Source organism: Halichoeres trimaculatus, unplaced genomic scaffold, assembly GCF_033239565.1.
Source record: "Halichoeres trimaculatus isolate MK-OKI-2021-1 unplaced genomic scaffold, fHalTri1.1 fHalTri1_scaffold_23, whole genome shotgun sequence".
In the NCBI taxonomy this organism is placed as follows: Eukaryota; Metazoa; Chordata; class Actinopteri; order Labriformes; family Labridae; genus Halichoeres; species Halichoeres trimaculatus.
In genome coordinates, this window is record NW_027437201.1 from 10938225 (window position 1) to 10953579 (window position 15355).

Consider the following 15355-nt stretch of genomic DNA (forward strand, 5'->3'; position numbering starts at 1 on the left):
TCTCTGTGTTAGCTTCAGGATGCTAACTTTAGCTGTGGTTAGCCTGTTGTTTTAGCCAGACCATTCTGAACAGAGGAGCTATGAGAGCCTGGAAACAATGCTGCTGTGCTTGATTTATTGGCTTTTTGGACCAAAACATGTTACTACCATTTCATGAAGACATCAATGATCCATATTAAACTTCAGAAAAGGAGCAAAATATGGGACCTTTAAAGCTTCTGGGAGACATTTTATACTGTTGGTTTTAAAAAAAAAGAGGATGAGTGGACACAACGAGCTGCACAGCCAAAGAAACAGCTTTCAACGCTACACAATGGAATCTAGAAATCTAGAAAGGAGGCAAATCAAGATAAAAGATTGGATCCGGACTTAGTGATGTCCATCTTTAAGATATACTGAGGGCTTCAACTGGGCGAGTGTGGCCCAGCTGTCTGAAAAAGTGCTCTCAGGGGTCTGACAGCAAGCATCCAGAAAAAAAACCCAACAGTTGATGTGGCAGCCTGGTGACGAGATCAGATGCTCAGCAGCTTCCCCATTGATGCATCTCCTTGTCCCATTTAGTCTCCAAGAATCAAACTGATCAGTTTTAACAAAGATCTCTGTGTCCTTTTGCCTGCTGTGTCATATCTTACATCCAAGTTGTGCCGCAGGTTGGTGGTGCTACAGGAAGGTGCTGAGGGTGTTATCGACTGTGGCCAAATGCAGGTACTCGGGATGTTCCGCATCAGAGCCCACCCCCGATTCCTGGTCCTGGTCTTGGTCCTGGTCCTTGACGTTCTCTGTGCTCTGACTTGACAGTGTCGCCTTTCTCCGGATTGATCCTCGAGATCGGCGCTCGAGGCACGCCAGGATCATCTGTGCCAGGTCCTGCTGGAGCCGCTGGAAGTTCTCTCTGAGAAATCAAGACCCAGAACTATCAGGTAAACAGGAACGACACCAACTGCATTTAGAATCACTGCAGAAAAGTGACCGCGGGGACCGTCAACTGTCGGTCTGAGGAAGCAATGGGTGGTGTTTCAGAGATGACGCCCATGTTTTATACAGTCTAGGTTGACTTAGCTGTCTACAGATTTCAAGATTCTGCTCCAGAAACCAATAAATGACAACTCTTAGACTCTACTCTACAACTGAAGTACTGCTGCCTTTGCCAAAATATCACATGCAAATACCTTGTTTTTGATTTTCCACTTACCACCTAGCCATCACCACACTGCTTCAGTTTAACCATATTAGGATCCATACAGTGAATGAGGAATCTGAACCTTGTCCATAAAGTAGGTTTGGTCTTCTTTGGATATTCCTGTGTAAGCTATTTCATCCTGATCCAATATCTAAGACTCAACCAACCCAACAGCATTTTCATATTCACCTTACAGCTTGAGAATGGTGTGATCAATCAAGAAAAATTAAATCTAGTGAGTTGTATTGTTTGAAAAGAAATGAATATCAGTGCTCTATCAGGGCTGTCAAACTCCTTTTCCAGCCCAGTTTGATCTCACATAGGCTGGACCAGTAATATCTGAGCAAAATAACCTTGAAATAACAACAACTTCAACCTTTTCCTGCTGTTTTAGTGCAAAAAGGAAAAGTCCACTCTGAAAATGTTGACATTTAATAAATTTTGTTTTTAGAAAACATTTTAAACAACATTGAACTTCTTAAAGGGGGCATATGTAAAAACTAGTGTTTTTCCAGGATAAAGACTTAGTTTTCTAAGATGGTTAAAGCATCCACCTGCCCCATCGATGTGTAAAATTTTCTATAAAACAGCAAGGGCAGCGCATAAACTGTAGGGTTCATAGGGTTGAGGAGAAGGTGAAGGATGTACTTACGCTGTGGGAGGCACTGGAAGGTCATAGTCTTTGCCTGTCTCGCCTGTCAACCAGTAAGTTATCTCCATTCCTTTCCCCTAAGAAAAATACACTTATTTAAGTTCAGGTTTACATGTCAGTTTGTGCATCTCAGTCAAACAAAATCACTGAATTCTGATTCTTTTTAGATTTTAATTTGCCTAACATTCTATGAATAAAGGTGTGTTGTTTTTTACCTTGAGGTACGTTTCTCCCCTGAGCTCATATTCATACTTGCAGTCTGTCCTCTGCAGGATGTTTATAGTTGGCTCGCTGACGTGGATCTTCAGGGCTGCAGTGCATTGAAACAACAGGCTTGATTAGATTTTAACCCACGCTTTAGTTTATGTAACCTGTTTGATTGGTAGCTTTGGTGATAGCAGGGTACAATAACAGGACCATGTGAGCAGTGAGCATGAAAGATTGTTAGCTGAATCAAGGTGTGTGTGTGTGTGTGTTATTTCCTGTACTCACGGTGACCTGTTGACTCCATACGAGACGCTGTGTTGACCGTGTCTCCAAATAAACAATATCTGGGCATCTTTAACCCAACAACACCTGCTGCACATGGACCTAAACACATGAACACAACTCACACACTCAGCTCTGCTCCTCATTCCACAAAAGCATGTTCTTTACAAATGCGCCATCTCTTGAAATGTTAACAACCAGGCTTGGCAAAAGTATAGATTTAATTAGATTAGATTTAATCCCATGAATCCTTGATGCAACAAAGGAATAATCTAATTTAGACCAACTGCCTTGATTTTTGTGCTAAGTTTAGAATCAGGGTCTACCTGAGTGGACGCCGATTCGTATCCACACAGGGATACTGGGCAGGTGTCGGAGCTGGAAGGTCCCCATGAAGGCTAAGATGTCGAGCGCCATGCGGCAGATGTCCACAGCGTGCCTGTTACCGTTTCTATTTGGAAGCCCAGACGCCACCATGTAGGCGTCGCCAATTGTCTCCACCTGAGGATAGAAAGAAGAAATCATGATCCACTTGGATGGATACATCTTCAGGTGTGCTAGTCCTGCCTCTATTATCATCCACTTATCCAGGTTCTGGGAGCAGTCCAGGTATCCCTTTGCAAAGCTTTCCAGATCCTCCTTGGGACTCCTGAGGCACTGGATTAAAGTAAGACATAGAATTTCCTCCAACAAGTTCAGGGTCTAACCTGGGGTCTCCACTCATTTGGATTTGCTTGGAACGCCTCTAAAGGTGGCACCTAAGAGGCATCCTTGATAAGTGCCCAAACCAGCTGCACTGACTTCTTTGATGCATTTCAGTGTGGTGCAATAAATGCATTGTCAATGCGATGCATCTGGGTTTTTCCCATCAGCCAGTTCCTTGAATCTACGTGTCATGAATACCTTGTAGACGTCATGGTGGTCGACGATGCCGTCAAAGCCCTTGTAGATATCATTGAGCATATCCACCACTTCCATTGGTGTGCTGTACTGGCACAGAGTGGTGAAGCCGACAATGTCACTGAAATATATGGTCACCTCATCGTACAGCTCTGGCTCCACCATGCCGGTCTCCTTCAGGCTTTTCACCACAGGACTGCACAGAGAGCAGAGACAAAACTCTGATCCACTGGCTTCTTATCTACTTTCTCACTGCCTGTTCAGGGCACCAAGAATACCACTGCTGTGTTTTACTTTAAATGGATTTTCTCCTAGCATTCATTTGTTTCACCAGCATTTGAACAGTCAATGTGTTTCCTGAAGTGTAAACAAACCGAGGGAGCAGCATGAAGTTGAGACGGTCGGCTCTGTCCCTCTCTGACTTGTAAAGCGCCGTCCTCTCCTCCACCAGGTGCTCCAGGTTTCTGGAGTAACTCTGCAGTCGTCTGATCATGTTGTCCATGTAGCTCTCGTTGTCCTGGTTGTGAATTTTACTGAAAGACAAAGGATAAAGAGAAGAGTAACAGGAAGTGAAGATAAACAAACCAGCTGCACCTGTAGCTGAAATCCAAGTGCATAAATCACACACCTGACTGCAGCAACAGCAAAGAGATGGTTGTTACCTGATGATTTTACCCAGACAGTTTTCTACTTTCTTAAAGTCAGGGCGTTTTTCTGGATCCTCATCCCAGCAGATTTTGATCAACATGTACACCTGGACGGAGAGAGATCACAACTGTAAAGACACATCAGACCCTACATACAGCGTCACATGTAGCTGGTATGACTCACCTCTGACTCCTTCTCTGTGGCCGTTTCTAAGTTAAGATCAGGTCTGAAGTAGGACGTTATGACTCTGGACAGCTTTTCTGTGAAGAGACAGACATTTACTGTCCACAAAGTTAAACAGGAGGGTGTTTGAGTGTTTTTAGACAAACAGGCTCCTCATCAGCTGCCTCGTAAACGCAGCAGACAAACCACATGGAATTGCACTGGGTGTCCCTGGAATCAGACTTTTATACAGTCCTGAAGAATTTTTAACTTCCAGTGCACAAGAACAAGAAGACTTTAACTTCAGACTGTGTGTCTGTGTGTATCACCTGCTCTGTCAGAGCAGCACTCGGTGTAAAAAGTGCTCTTTCTGAGGATGATCTCTTGACAGATGATGGCAAAGCTGTACACGTCTCCTTTCTGAGACGTGCCCTCGTTCCTCAGGTGCTCCGGAGCTGTCCACAAGTCTGAGAGGAGGAGGAAAAGGTGAAGGATAAAAGTGATGAAATTCAATAGAAAATGGAAAGGGTTAAGGGTTAGAGTAAAGGCAACTCTGACCAACTCTGACTTCAACTGGTTTTACCTTTGCCAGGGCTGAGGAAGGAGTTGCAGCCGAAGTCTGTGATCTTCACCACCATGCGGTTATCCACTACACAGTTTGTGGACTTGAGGCGACCGTGCACCTGGATGTTGCTGGCGTGTAGGTAAGACATGCCCTTCACACACCAGAGGAGAAGGTTTAAGATAAAAAAGCACAATTCCCCTTGGCTTTACTGACCTCTACTGGCTGTTAGGGGGTACTGCAACAATTTATACAAGAAAGTACTGCTGTGCTCAGTTTTCATACACCTGTTACACTAGGGTCTTTGCTTAAACTACATACACACAACAGACTCGTCATGATGTTTTACAACTTCAACTTTCAACTTCCAGTATGAGCTATAACCAACCTGTACACATTAGATGTACAAATAAAAAAATCAATTTTAAGCTGAAACATAATTAAAGTTGTCTAACACGTCATCCGTCACTACATCAAAGAGTGTATCGTTTTAGTTCTTTTTCAAGGCTTCAAACTGTTTCTCTGGTACCCTAGCAGCACCTTCACACGATTTACAGATTAAAAAACTTAATTTTTCCTCCCTCTGGTGTTTTAGAAAAACACTTTTCTCAGCTTCTGTCTGAAAAGTCTTCTTTTAGTTGCTGTCCCTTTAAGGCTCCCTGCTTCACAACCCCCCTTCCCTCTGGTTGGCCAGCTTTCTGGAGGCCTTGATGATTGAGGCCCACTTCTCCAACATGTCATGAACCGTTTAGGGATTTATACAACATGATTATGTAGCAGTTTGAACACGTAGTTTGAACATCCAGCATTGCTCATTTATATCCATTTCAAAATGCGGGAGATGCAGTACCCCCTCTTTAATTATACCATTGGTTCTGCTGCATGTCAAACAGCTCCATATGATGTCACATATAAACTGCAAAATGTTTGTGATTCATCTCGAAAGGTATCAAAATGTTGGTGATTCACCTTGGCGATATCAAACATGACAGAAATCTTAAACTCCCAGTTCATGAAGGTCTCCTCTGGATACGAGATCTTGTCGTTCAGCACATACTGAGAGAAAAAAAGACAGATTGTATTTGACTTGGTGATTAAGGAGTGTGTTTCATCTAATGCATGATGATGAGATTTCAAATAAACAAAGTGAGCACAGAGCAAAATGGACGTGAAGTCAATGAGTGCATGCCGAACTCACCCTGAGCGACCCCCTTTCACCGTACTCAAACACTCCGAACACGCCATGATCAAACTTCCCTGTGCCATAAAACTTTGTGAGGTTGTAATAGTCGATCTGCAGGAGCTGTGGGGGAGGGAAGGGAGGCAAAAAGCAGAAGCTGAGTGAGAGAAATATTAACACAAGGAAGACATCAGATAAGCTTGACCCTGATTTTACAAAAACCACTGGCTGTATGTGTGTGAGTGTGCATCTTACTGCATTAAGTTCGATCCTCTGCGTCTCATTGAACTCTCCGTCTGAGTGCTTCAGCTCCTTCAGAATCACAATCTGAAAACAACGTCATCAATCTCAGTGCTGGAGATCTCATTTTGCTCACATGTGGTTTTAAAAACAAACTGCAGGAAGTTGTGTGCAGGTACCTTCTTATCATAAAGTGCACGACGGATTTTAAAGTCCATTTTTTTCCGCTCATCTTCGATCTAAAAACATAAAGAGAATATCACAGGATTTTAAATCATGCTATGTGTTCAAAAGAGTTAATACATAAAAATGTAGTCTACCTTCAGAGAGATGACATTATGTTGGTTGTTCTCCAGCAGCGTAATGAGATGTGAGGGGATGTGAGACCAGCGTTTCCTGTCCAGACGGTCTCTCCTGTTCTGTCTGCAAACAGGCAAAAGCCAGGAGGATTTAACTTGTATCATTTAAAAGTGCTCAGTTGTGAACTTTCTACACAAAATGTCTGACTGGTATTTACACATTAGTCATTAGTTAATGCAAGGTCATTAAATTTTAGCGATCTGTATGAGATCACAGTTACCTGCAGCAGATATCAACTGTAGGAGCCTGAACACCCTTCACACCAGGTATTAGAAAATGAGATGCACCTTAATTTTCAAAACTATAATAAATGTTTCATGTTTAGCAAACTTCCTTAAACTACTCTTAGCACATTTCTTGGTTTATTACTCACCTGTAGAAAATGAAGGCGATGGTAGCGACAACAACAACTATAACTCCCAACACGATGACAGTGATGTCATGGGCTTTAAGGCCTGAAAATATGAAGTACAAAAGAAAACTGTCATATCTTAAATCAATGGTTTATTGTTCTTCTTCTTTTTTTTTGTAAAGAGATGATGCTCTGAAACCTGATCATGAAGCAGCTCCGCAAAGCACCAGTTTGTGATGAAAATCTGTTTTTGTAATTTTAAAGGAAAAAAACCTCACAAAATAGGAGAGTAGACACTTACGATCCACTCTCAGCGGCTGAAAAAAAAAATCATGAATTTGGAAATCCCTGACTCAGCTCACCTCATCTCTCCTGAATAGGTTTACTATTTGGTCACTCGACTATGAAACTAACAGGAAAAATTGGTATATATCGGTACCCTGAGGAACCTGTGACCACAATTTGTGCTGTTAAAGGCACAGTTTGTGACGTCCTGTAACGCGTGGCAGACATTTGGTAAAAACGGAGAATGAAATTCATAAGTATGTTTCACTAGGTTTATAATCTTATGAATATCAAATCATTTTGTTTTTATTCTCTTGTAATTAGCCTTTTCATATACATGGCAACTACTATCTCGTAACGTCATGTTTCTACTGCAGCATAGAAGGGACAAACTAATAGCATATGCATTTATGTATTTAGTGAGCAGCCAGCAGGAAAACGGCAAATTCTTAAAAAAATGTGCTGATAGGTGTTTTTAAAAGAAAAGACTCAACGGTGGATCATATTTATGCATCACAGTAACTTCTTGTCCTAAAAGGCCACCGTAACTTAACAGGAAGGACTGAGCAAGGGGGTGTTTTAACCTGCCTTAACACTGCTATTTCTAAAATAGCCCACACTGTACCTTTAAGATTCTTTTAAAATAAAATTGGTTACATATTCAGGACCGATCAAACTAGCGAAAATTGCTAAAAGTTTGATTGTGCAGACTTCTAGAAAACATGGTGCAGTATCCAACCAGATTTCTCACGCAAAAAATGAATGTTGAATTAACATTAATTCTCGTTTTTTCTTCTTGGTGCAGTATTTATTGACATTAGATCTAATGATAGAGAAATAACTTGGCTTTCCACTGATGGTCTGGGGTATGTTGGAGGGTCAGAAAGAGGGCGCCATATTTATTTAAAACTGCAATAAGACTGCTTTAAAAATAATAGTAAAAAATAATAATAATAATAATAAAAACTTTAATGAAGAAAGGAAAGAAAGTAATTTCATCTTTGAGCAGTTAAACATTAAAGAAACTGCAAATAGATAAAAATAGAAATAAAAACAGATGTTTATGAATCTTACATCCCAAAACTGAAACACTGTAGGATCACTCAATCTTGGTTGACAAAACCCTCGCCAGTTAAACTAACACTTCCTCAAATTGGGAACTTTCCTTTGTTTTATAATGCGACAAAAACTTTACTCAGTTAGCTCAACAGGTGAGCACTGTGTCTGCTTTCACACTTGTATTTTTGTCACTGTGTGCAAAAGCACGGCGATGGAGAGTTTGTGATAATCAGTTGTGACAGGCAGTGAACACGATCTGACTTAACAAGACACATATTTGTTTGGATGTTTTGGTTTGTGTGTGTGTGTGTGTGTGTGTGACTGTGGTTGGTACCTTGGTCTGGACCAGTGTTGGGAAGTTTTGCTCCCCAGAAGAGGGAAGGATTTTTAGTGAACAGGGTGGTGACATTGCGCCCAGTGTCAAATGTGAATAAAGTTTGGTACTGAGGATCACATAAGAGGAGAAAAACGGCAAAGCATTAATACTTCTGGTGCTAAATGGCGTATGAATTAAAATAGAGTGAAAGAAAGGTACCTTCATGGTGTTTTTGTCGGTGTAAATGACTGAGAGATTCACATCTCTGTCTCCATGCTCATCCAGTTTGTATGTTCCAGCACTTCCTGTGTGAAATCACAGCAACTTATAAGCACTTTAATTGCGATGGTGACAGCCCATCAGAAACATGATTTTAATTAGCTGTCTGAGGTAAAGACAGAAAAAAGCCTGACAGACATGGGTCCCCATTTAACCCACAAGCTTCTCTTTTAGCATCTTTCCCATACCAAATCACACACACATGCAGTCTGCAGGCTATAACACCTTGTCCCTTCTTGTCAGTGAAAAACACTGACAAGACACGGCAGCTGACGACTTTCATCTGTTAGACCTCACGCACTGACTGTCACCAATGTCAACTCTTAGGCCTGTCAGAGCTGCTGAAATCAAAATTTGGGAGTTAGCATCGTGAGGAGTTTGCTTTAACTAACGCTACCTTACACTTGGATGTATTTAAGCTGAATCTGGTACTATTGAACTCATCATGCCTTTACTCTGAGAGGTCTAAGTCAACCAGAGACATGCTAACTGTAGCTGCTCTTAAATACAGAGGGGTTTGAGCTAGATAGCATACTAACACACATTTCAATCATAGACTGTATATAGAGTGGACAGCGTGGCTCTGCAATTTATCATTGTACAGTTTTGAAGCCAAAATACCCCACGTCACAGGTGCCACCATTGTAGCAGTTTGCAGCCAGAGTCTGTGCAGTAGAGACTGTGAGGGATTCTGGGAGAATCTGAGTGGAGCCGGGTGACAAAAATAATATATATTTTCTTTTCTTTCGAGGGTCTAATCACTTCTTGACACTACCTCCCGACATGTTTTACAATCCCTGAAAAAAAACACGAGAATGGCAGCTGTCAATCATCGTTAAACGCTACGTAATGCCTTGTTTTTAACCTCGTATAACTAATGAAAACGAAACTTCTCAGAAAAAAGAGGACTTGAATACAAGGCAGCCAAATGATATCTTCAAATCACCACAACAATCGGACGTGAGAAACATTTCTACGAGGAGTATTAATTTTTTAAAGTTTGACCACAGCCCATCTGGAATGGCTGGAAAGCTGGATTTTCTAACCTATACTGCAGCCAGCCACCAGGGGGAGCAGTTTTTGTGGAGACACCCATTTTTTTTTTTACAGTCTATGATTTCAATTAGTTCATACAACTGGAAAAACGTTTTTGTTTACCTCAGCTCTGAAAACCAGGAGCGTGTCCTAAAGGGCAGCTACGTGTGTCACTGGACCCCCTTAAAAATCTGATTAGCCGCACCATAATCATCAAAGAAGGGTTATTATGCGATCCCATATTTTAAACATGTACAAAAAGCAACAATGCTGAATGCTAGTACTAAACGTGCAAATTTCCAAACTGCTTTAAATTCATACATTGTAGAAATCTTTAAATCTGCCTGTAAACCGCTCAAAATAATGACATGATGGAGGAGCAGGCCAATCAGAGGGAGGGTGGTAACCTTAAAGAGACAGCAGCTATGACAAAGTATTTCTGATAGATGCTGAAATAAAGGTTTTCTCGTACTCTAGGGTGGAAAAAAATGGATATTTAGAGCATTACTCAAAAGCCATAAAAATATCCCAACACCTCTACTTTAAATTGACATGCTACTTGCCTTATCGGTAGCTGGACTTGTGTCAAAACTGAAAACAGAGGTTCCTTTGAAGAACTTCCTGTTTCTCTGATAAAGTGAAAGGTCTTATATCTTTACTAATTTTGTCCAGTATGTCGTGTTGTCTAGTGAAGGCTTCATCTTGCCCTCATCTCTGACTTTGAGCATTTACCATGGAGCCTGCAGTAGATGGTCTTGTCTGCTCCCTCACAGTGACAACAGGCAGTTCAAATGAAAGCATAGAAATTATCAATCTCGGAATTGATAATCTTTCTTACTTTCAAAGGTCAAAAGCAGTTTCATTGTCATTTAATCTGTCCTAGCGATCAGTAACAAAATAAACAACAAAAAGATTTTGATCCAAAATTTAGCGTCCTACACAAACCATGCCCACTCACATAGAACCTAATTACACACATTTCTTTTACTCTGTCCCAGCTTCATTACTCACCATTAAATGTGATGTCCCTGACGGACGCCACACTGACATAGTTAACCACCTGCGGCTCTGTCGAATTCTTTTCGAGAAGAATTTTCCTGATCAAGCTGCCCATTAACAGCACTGCATCATGGTACGCTGCCATGTAATCATTCATCTGGAGGCAATAATGAAAATAGTAATATGACAGCAGTAAGTTTAACTCGGTTAAAGTTATAATGACTGTGAAGTTTTTGCTTATTGTTTGAAACACTATCGGAGTGAAGCTAACACATATTTGGATGAAGACTCAGACACTACTAGAAATGAATGGCGCCTGCTGATCTTAACGCAGCAGTGTACAACATGTAAAACTGAGTGAAGCTGCAGTGTATCCTCACCATGTCGCCCGTCAGGTTGTTGTTGATCTTGTAGTTTCTGGTGTCTGGCATGGTCAACACCAACACATTTCTCATGGCTGGTGGTGGTAATGTGTTATAGTAGACATCACTGCAGATAAAGGGTGCCAGAGTTAATATTCGATCTTTTAAATAATGTCAACAGAGTTCTTTTAACTGTTATCTAATAAACTTTAGCTATTTTTATCTATTCCGCCCATACTCAACTTTAAAATGTGTATCTGAGCTATCTTTGAGTTAAGCTGTCAATTGAAGTAATTGCTTTATTTAGCATCTTACAGCTAAAAAAAACTTTAATGAAGTCTTTGTATAAAGATTATATAAGGCTGGATGTCACTTCTAACAAATGGAAATTTTCGTTTGTATGTTTTAGTGATCTTTAAATCTGTCTGGAAACAGTCTGTTTAAAAAAAAAGAAAATAGCATGAGACTTGCTGAGATGATGAACATGAAGATCTCCTAACTGGTTGATTACACATTATAAGAGCAGGCCTCAAAAACCAAAGTCTGCTCATAGCTTTGTCCCCAGCAGGCCTCCAGAGGGCCAGCCAATCAGAACGAAGGGGCTTTGTGGCCTTAAAGTCTTAAAGAGACAGCAGCTGAAAGAAAGTGTTTCAGACACAGGCTTGAATGAGGGTTTCCTTAAATACTAGTGTGAGAAAACTAAGATTTTTATTTTCTGTAAATTGTACCAGAGGGAAAGTATAAAGCCTTAAAATAAACAATAACACCCCTACTTTAAGAACCCTGCAAGCTGTTTGGGAATCACAGATTGAAACTGTTTTATAACGCAAGATAAACTATGATGGTGATAAAAAAAAAAAAAAAAACATTTCAAAGGAAAAAGAAAATTTAAGATGCCATAAAAGAGATGTGATGAATAAAAAGGCACTGACTTGTACAGATCAATGAGAAGAAAGACAATCTCACTGCTGTCAGCCTCTTCAGAGCCATTCTTCACTTCGATCAAATCCTGTGGTGATCCACACATGATGAAAACTGTAAACAGAGAAGCTGTTCGTAAGGCTACAGAACATTTGTGTCTGCTTTATGAGAGCTGAAAGCTGTCAAACCCCCTGTGTGTCCATTTGATCCTAATTTACATGTACATTTCAGTTTTAACCTTGAAGCATAAGTTAATAACAAACTAAACTGGACTAAAAATGCTGACATGAAGCATGACGTTGAGTTGCTTGGAAAGGTTATTTCAGTAAGATGTTGATAACTTTTGAGTTTCTGTGTAAATCAGCTCTGTTCTCATGTAGTCCACTGCACTGATCAGTACAAACCAGCAAAAACAACATGACGATGGCGAAGAGCATGCGTATGTATTTGTCATGTCACTTACTATTGCTTTCCCTGCTAGGTGAGGTAATGACTTCAATCAGTTCTGCTGGGCTGCGCAGCACTGTTCTCTGTACCTCTTTGGCAAACTGGCCTGAGCCTACATCCAATGCATTTATATACCTGTGGAGAAAAACATCTTATGTTTCCAAAAATACTGATTGACTAGTTAACTGAACTGATATTTTATATATAAGTGGCTCAGTAAAAACTGTTTCTCTTTTGAAAACTTCCGTAACTCACCAGAAACAATCCTCACTGTTCACCTCTTGGTTCCTCTTGTAAACATAAGCCTTTTCCCAGACAGGTTTGATTGTGCCGTTGCTTTTCCAGAAGTGGATGAAGAAGTCTGAAATCTTTCTTGCAGGTGGCAGGAGACGCTGCAGATTCAGCGTGTAGTCACAGGAGATGCCAAAGCTTCCTGCCGAGATGATGGGCGTATCCAGCCTCAGACCTTTTTCACCGCTGAAGGAGACAGACCACACAGTAACATGATCAGAAACCATTTTAGATTCTTAAAGGGCAGTTTTTTTGATTGAACTTTTTAATATTACTTACTCAACTATTGCAAAGGTGGCATAGGTACAAGCAGGCCCAAGCACTGCACACCCAAAGTTAGGTGAACCCTGCAACACAAAACAAATGTGTTGCATTTTGGATGTGTATATCTATAAAGACTGGTGCTGAAATATGAAAGATTCTGAAAAAACTAATGGCATGCTCTGTGAACGCAAGAAGTCTTCAAAGGTCTGGAGTTTAGAGGAAGAATGAGAATCGGTGGACCAAGGGAAAGGGGGCTGGATCTAGAGAGCAGGGCAGATTTGGAGCTATCTGGTGGTGGAGGTGTGTAAACCACTGAGCGTTAAATTAAATTGTCCCTGTGGTTCATTGTTTGTCTGCGTTCCCACAGTGAGGCTGAGGAACCAGGTAGATTACACATAACAGGATAATGATGCATGCACAAAAATAATAAGACACCACAATCAGTTTTGCTAAAACGAAGGCTATGCGAAAGTGCTAAAAGTTGCTCTTCATTGAGAATCCACTTGAGGCTGGCTTCAGAAAGACCAGATCTCACATACACACCCAACCAAAAACACAGACTTTTACAGCATTAAAAAAACATATTAACAGGCTGGTTCAAATAACAGCTTGGGTCTGAAACACTGATTTTGCTATCAGCACACACTGTACAGAGAGTGAATTTTTTTCTAACTCGGCGGTTTAGAAGTTATTAGTATCGTTTGGTTGTCCAATCAAAGATGTCAGAATACTCCCCTCCAAGCATGGATGTTTTCAGGGTAAATCTACAACTCTGAAACTAAATGTGGAGCCGAGTTCAAATGCTCAAAATGCACAAAGTTCTGATGAAAACACCAAGTCAGAATAATGAATTCAACTGTCACTTTAGCTGGAGTTTGTAAAATTTAGCAAAATGCGAGGTTTAGTTGACCCCACCTGTAGTGGCTGTTAGCTTAGCTTCTGTTACAGCTCTCTGAGCCGACCAGAATCCTCTGTCGCTAACACTCCTTAACTTTAACTTTTCTCTATTAACAAGAGCACCACATGCCAATTTATTTTACATGTGAAGAAAATACAAGTCAGGGTAGTAATAAACATACTCACCACCAGTTTTTTTAGCTGGGAAATTCCCTCACACGCAGTATTGTTGCAGCCCATGTATCTATACTGTGTAGTGTCAAATCCGGAAAAGAGTGTTGTAATATTAAAATTTAAACCTGGTTGTTGTTTATAGGAAGAAAAGGAAGAAAAGTAAAACATACAGTTAATATTTTTCAAGATTTAAGCTTTCTTTAAAATTTGAATGTTAGCCATAGCTAGCTAGCTTTGATATCTCTGGGGTGCCGTTTCATCAAAGAAAGAACAACACACTCACATAAACGCTTTCTATTAATGGTTACTATTTGTTGTTTTAAAAATCAGAATTTAAAAAATATATATGTCTAAATATAAAATTGAAAGTAAGATAGTCAACTCGTTGTGAGGCTAGAGAATGTAGCATGTCTAGCTAGGTACAGTTCTTGTCATTCTTGGCCATCTACATAGAAGCTTTAGCCTTTAGCCAGATCAGTTTTAATGTTGACTGCCTGTGTGCCATGCTCAGAAAGAATTGATGTCATATACATAATTCAAAGATTAAAAGACATCAATAAACCTGACTATCTTTTGTGGAAGTTTCTAAAATGTCAGGTCGTGCAAAATAACCCCCCCTCCCCTGAGGTTTGGTAGGTCAAACTAGCCATTAGCAGTAGAGTCACATATTTAATGCTATCACTTGTAACCAGTCTAAAGGTTAAGATAAAGTGTCAGAGAAGGGTGGGTAAGCCCTCTAGATTATCATTTGCTGCCAGTAACCAGTCACACTTGTTGTGTTTTATGTATTTATTGTGTTGACTCATTAATTTCTTATCTGTAAAGGTCATTGCTTCACTTTAACTCCTTTCATCTGAAAAGTGTTTTCACCTACCGAAAACTAAGAGTTTGAAAACATGGATATGACAAGAGCTTCAAATCAATACACACCCATAGGATTAGAAAATAAGGAGTTAATAAGTTGTGGGATAAACAGCTGACTTCCACAGAAATGTTATTATTTTTCCACATCACAAGACAGATAATTTAAAAAGGATGTTGGAATATTAAGCATGTAGTTTAACTTGTACTGTTTAACAATGTGATATCTCTTTACCTTCAGACAAATTGATGGCTGTATCTGTCTCTACAGCCTCCAGTATTTTTCCTCCTACAAACTTCAGGCTCCAGGGAGACACTGCATCATTCAGCAGAATTACATTGATGGTAACCCCTTCCAGACAGGATTTTCCACCCTGACATGGGGCAGTAATTATAATCCCTGAAACACACAAAAACAACCAGTACTTCCAAGCTCCCAT

At 40.4% G+C, this 15355-nt stretch overlaps 1 protein-coding gene across 1 annotated transcript; it reads right to left on the reverse strand.

Annotated features, from left to right (window-relative positions):
• Positions 1-242: 242 nt before the first annotated feature.
• On the reverse strand, positions 243-15355 carry gucy2cb (guanylate cyclase 2Cb). The gene is made up of 27 exons (XM_074663345.1): positions 15151-15355; positions 14067-14179; positions 12999-13066; positions 12684-12905; positions 12445-12563; positions 11993-12095; positions 11079-11187; positions 10711-10855; positions 8605-8690; positions 8404-8512; positions 6747-6828; positions 6334-6436; positions 6193-6252; positions 6029-6100; positions 5792-5896; positions 5563-5649; positions 4615-4747; positions 4361-4498; positions 4053-4129; positions 3884-3975; positions 3596-3754; positions 3225-3417; positions 2648-2822; positions 2325-2423; positions 2048-2142; positions 1833-1909; positions 243-892 (listed from the first exon to the last, which is right to left on the reverse strand). Exons 1-27 carry the CDS (start codon positions 15353-15355, stop codon positions 661-663), a joined length of 3258 nt encoding a protein of 1085 aa, XP_074519446.1. The 3' UTR covers positions 243-660.

Coding starts and splice junctions, on each gene's coding strand:
- gucy2cb (XM_074663345.1), bottom strand. CDS start 15,355: ATGGGAGCTTGGAAGTACTGGTTGTTTTTGTGTGTTTCAGGGATTATA. Junction 13,067..14,066: donor CCCAGCTAAAAAAACTGGTG/GTGAGTATGTTT, acceptor TTTGTGTTGCAG/GGTTCACCTAACTTTGGGTG. Junction 3,976..4,052: donor CCACAGAGAAGGAGTCAGAG/GTGAGTCATACC, acceptor CTCTCCGTCCAG/GTGTACATGTTGATCAAAAT.